Source organism: Octopus bimaculoides, chromosome 22 (assembly GCF_001194135.2).
Source record: "Octopus bimaculoides isolate UCB-OBI-ISO-001 chromosome 22, ASM119413v2, whole genome shotgun sequence".
NCBI classification, from domain to species: Eukaryota; Metazoa; Mollusca; class Cephalopoda; order Octopoda; family Octopodidae; genus Octopus; species Octopus bimaculoides.
The window spans coordinates 37,527,073-37,531,918 of NC_069002.1; the positions used below are offsets into that span (position 1 = coordinate 37,527,073).

The 4,846-nt window shown below is 37.6% G+C and overlaps 1 protein-coding gene across 1 annotated transcript; it reads right to left on the reverse strand.

Annotated features, from left to right (window-relative positions):
• Window positions 1-1,514: 1,514 nt before the first annotated feature.
• LOC106877692 (seipin) lies at window positions 1,515-3,785 on the reverse strand. The gene has a single exon (XM_014926639.2). The coding sequence runs from the start codon at window positions 3,231-3,233 to the stop codon at window positions 1,998-2,000; it is 1,236 nt and encodes a 411-aa protein (XP_014782125.1). The 5' UTR covers window positions 3,234-3,785; the 3' UTR covers window positions 1,515-1,997.
• Between the last annotated feature and the right edge of the window lie 1,061 nt (window positions 3,786-4,846).

Sequence of the window (4,846 nt, forward strand, 5' to 3'; positions counted from 1 at the left end):
ACTACATGGTTCCAGGTTCAGACTCACTGCATGGCACTTTGGGCAAGTGTCTTCTACTATAGCCTTTGGCCAGCCAAAGTCTTGCAAGTGGATTTCGGATCTCTTTCGGTACCAAAAACACTACATAAAACATAAAGGAAAACTGGTGCCCCCGTTTTGAAATAGATCCTGGATGATTTCATTGATGGAAACTGAAAGAAGCTCGTTATATATATAAATATATAGACATATATGTATGCATGTGTTTGTGTCCCCCCCAACCAGTTGGCAACTGGTGTTGATGTGTTTACGTCCCCGTAACTTAGTTGTTTGGCAAAAGACTGATAATATAAGTACTTGGCTTAAAAAAACAATACGTACTGGGGTTGATTTATACAAAAAAAAAAATTCTTTAAAGCGAAACCCCAGTATGGCCGCAGTCAAATGACTAAAACAAGATTGTTTATATATATATATATATATATATATGTAGATAGATAGATAGATAGATAGATAGATAGATAGAGAGAGAGAGAGAGAGAGAGAGAGAGAGAGAGTGCAACCTGTGACATGTATTCTCTGATATGAACAGACAACCTGTAACACGCACGCACACACATTCGTGATGACACTGTCATTGTGATAGCAGCAATCAAATCTGTTTTCTAAAAATAGGACACATTACTTAATGTAGAGCGAAATACGTCTGAAAGAAGGATATACGTCTGAAAGAAGGAATAAAGGATAAGCTGGTATTGGCTGCAATGAGTTTGATCGTCTGTTAGAGGATCAGAATTGTCCCAGAGGTAGATTAAACAACAAAAACAAGACATGCATCGATTGAAGAAAAGAAATTTAAAGGAAGATAACTAAAACCGGGAAAGATGTCAAAATCGATTAAGACAATATATCTACAAGGATCAAATAAATAAATGGAGACAACAATTCTGATAATGTTTGTTTGGTGGAAAATGAAAGGTGTGAAAGTGGTATTGATGCCTTAAAAAAGTGAAAGGATTCAAACTGAGATCGAAACCGACACCCAATTCTTCAGCTGGTAACATTGGTGTCTTAAAGCATAAAGTCTTTTAAGTTAAAAACAGTTGTTATATATTTTGATTTACAGTAAGAGAATCTGAAAACTGTGTCAGAAGCATGTGACCTTGCAGCTAAACACTGACTAAAGTGCAAGAGGTAGCTAAAACACAAACTGGATCCGTGAAATATATATCGAGTTCGATCTTCCATCCAAGGCTTGACAACAAAAGACGTAGAAAGAAGCAGACAAAAAGCTAACATATTCCCGTAAGGCATTGAAGATGCGAATGGAATTATGAGAGAAGTAGAAGAATATTTATTCCCCACCCAACTAAACAACCTTCACACATTTTTCTACCGTTGGAGACAGAAAAATGTGTCACCCGATAAAAATTATAGATGAGGGGTTTTTTTTATATGTCAATTCGAACATAACCGTTTGTTGACAAAATTGTTTCAAATACGCGTATTAAAAACACAAAATACCTATGCGAAGATAAGATTAATTTGTTGTTTCATTCATGACAGGTGTAGGAAATAGGGGTATTGTGCCGCCGTTCAAGCATCCCCCCCCCAAACCATCATAAAAGTTAAATGGTTTTAATCAACTGAATTAATCGCCAGCTCAACTAGCATCACCCGTTTTGTTCGTCAGTTTTAAACCACAATAAATGTGTTTATGAAAAGAGCAACAGAAACAAGGTAAGAAGAAAGGAAAACAAACTATAAACATAAATCTATAATAAAATAAATAACCAGATCTTTGTAATGTTTTGCTTTCCAGCTGGAATTTTCGATAATTATTTTTAATGTTCAATTTTTTTCGGCTTCTTTGAACCAAAAAGGCAATTTTCAAACTTCCTAAAACAAAAGGAAAGTGTGAAATTTTCCCCTTTGTCAGTCTTTTCCAGGGAGATTTTTTCTATTTTTACTCTTCTTGTTTCTTACTGTTTTTCTCCATATCCCCTTCCAACTCCAGATCAACTGGAAGAATAAGGAGACGAAGCTGTATGTCTTTGTCGAAGTTCAAAATCACCTTCGTTCGAGGAACGAGCATTTTTCTGAGGGTCTGAATTGCCGAAGCAAGAAGTATTTTCATCTGCCAAGTCGTTTGAAGAGTTGGAATGGATGGTGGTGGTGCATTCGTCGGCGGAGCCAGTTGTAGACGATGACGATACATTATGGAGAGACAAAGTTGTTACAGTGGAACCAATAGACTCAGCAGATGGAGGAAGTTCACGATGGACAGTCTCAGACAAATCTCTGCTAACTGTCGACAATTCAACAGAACTGACTTGAAATGCTCGCTGAGACGTATCGATGTTCGGAACCGACGTATGAGGATTCGGTGTGGGGCGGCCCTCGAGGAGAAGCCGAGCGTGCATGTGTCGTCGGCGCTCTTCAAGCAACATCCTGTGGCTACTCGGTTGCAATATGTAACCACTGTTGAAGTAATTATACCAGGCGAAGAGTGCGCACAATATTAGGAGAGTCAATATGATTCCTGTGCCGGCCACGGCACAACTTACAGGCCAGTTGAACATGAGATAACGCAAACCCGTGAAATGGGCGTATATCTTCACAACAGCCGAATACAGTTGGACGTGTCGATGTAATATTAAGAAATCTACTCCCACTGCGCGGTTGTACGGGTCTTCTGTATACTTGGAGAACAGTTCAACGTGTAAAATTTGCTTTTCTTCGTTGGCCCCGGTGATGAGGAACGGCAGATAGAAGAGAGTCGACATGGTGTGCAATAAACTCGACCTATACCGTAACATAGTTGTCTTCGCTGCCGATTGTATATAGTGATTGGACTGGTTGTAGAAATGGGCTTTCACCAAAAACATACCAGTCTTCTGGTTGACTGTGGATTCGGGGATTTCGAGAACCAACATAATTTTGTAGGCCTGACCGGAGGAGAGCACGTAACGATTGCTTTCGTCCGTAAGATCGACACGGGCCTTGGGAAACGAACACACGCCGACGCCGTTGTCGCACACATCAAACACAAAGTTACAGGGACGTTCGTGCGACACACTCGGCATGTAGACGTAATAGAAGCTGCCATAGACGAACAGGGCTACCCATAGAAGAGCTATGAAGATGGTGATGGAAATTAGAATCTTGGAAATGGTGTACTTCAGTTGCAGGTATATCCATCGCACAGTGTCTTGCATCCAATTAACGAGGATCCGGCTCCATTCCACAATCATCGTTGATTCGGGATGCAAAGTAAAGAAATAAATAAATATATTATTACTATTATTATTATTATTAGTTGTAGTAGTTTCGTTATTGCTGCTTTTTAATGAAGAGACTGGTGACGATAGATGAATGAGTAAAACGATCGAATATCAAAGAAAATTGTTATAGAAGCACACACCAAGATGTGATAGAGTTCATGTACAGTTTTTTAAAGTCACACAAATATTTAAAATGACAATAATATATTCAGATATCAATTTATCTCAATTTATATCAATTAATAGCAATTAATATCAACAAAATGAAAGTAGCGAAAGCGAAGACACATGTGAGATAGAAACGTCAAAATTTTTTCCTGGTCTCTCGGAACAAAATACGGATTATAAGTATTATTAAGGGTAAAAAGAAACCTTCCAAAATGTGTTGTTCCTGTTTTCCTTGTTTGTTTTCCTGTCCAGAGGTGAAAAGAACCAAAAAAAACCCCGTTGTTGTTGCGAGCAGAATCTTCGTCCGACGATTAATTGCAACCGAACAACAGGACTTCTGGTGGCGACTGTCAATAACATCGGTCGACTAAAGGGCACATAATTCAAAGAAACCGAAGGTCGCTCAAATTGCTAGAAATAGCAACCAGATTTCCCGGTAATTAATGGAAACTGTCTTCGAAGTGAGTAATTTAAATAAATATTTTCATAAAGTTAATTTCAATGAATTTAGGGAGCTATTCAATTTGACGGACAGATTTTTTTTTTATAACTAAACACTTTGAAACTTCGGATACTGGTAGAATGTGTCGCATAGAACAGGGTTTACTCTTAACGTTTTTGACAAAATTTTGTATTTTAGAAGTTATTTTGTGTTAAAGTTGTCGTATTTGGGTAATTTTAACCAATCAATGACGTATTCAGCTGAAGAAAATTACTGCTGCTGTTTGCGAATAACTTCCGGGTCCATTGTCAAAACGATGAGTCTTGTCAAAAGAAAAATTCAAACTGAAAATCTCCCCTAACAAAACTCTTCTTTAATAACCAGAGATGTTTTTATAGCAACACATATGAGAATGTGTCTATCTATCTATCTACCTACCTACCCATCTCTCTCTCTTTCTGTATATATATATACATACATACACACACATTGATAACAGGCAGAAGTTGCAGTGACAATGGCCAAATTCGTGTTTGATAAATGCCAATACACGAAACTCTCAGCTTTTGACTTACTCTCCAAATTATACCAATGATATATATACATACATGTGTGTAAAAAAATCTCATCACGCAATCGAACCAATGAAAGAGCCTCTACCTGGTCGCTCGACCCGCTAAAAATAGCAGCCAAAGTATTCCCTACCTAAATTACACGCCCAATGTACATAAATGTCCTAGATTATTCCTAAAAAGACGGTTTGCTGAAGGCTGGAATGTCTTTGATGATAGGTTTGCTGTATCAGGGTTGATTTGAGGCTAAATAATAACAAAATTATGGTAAATTTCAATATTAATGCCTGCACGATTTTCACTAAGTAAAAAAAAAATAAAATAAAATAAAAACTTAGATTTTTTGCGTGGAATCAAGTACACTGACCTCCTAATATGCTGCAAATCCCTTATTTTGGTTC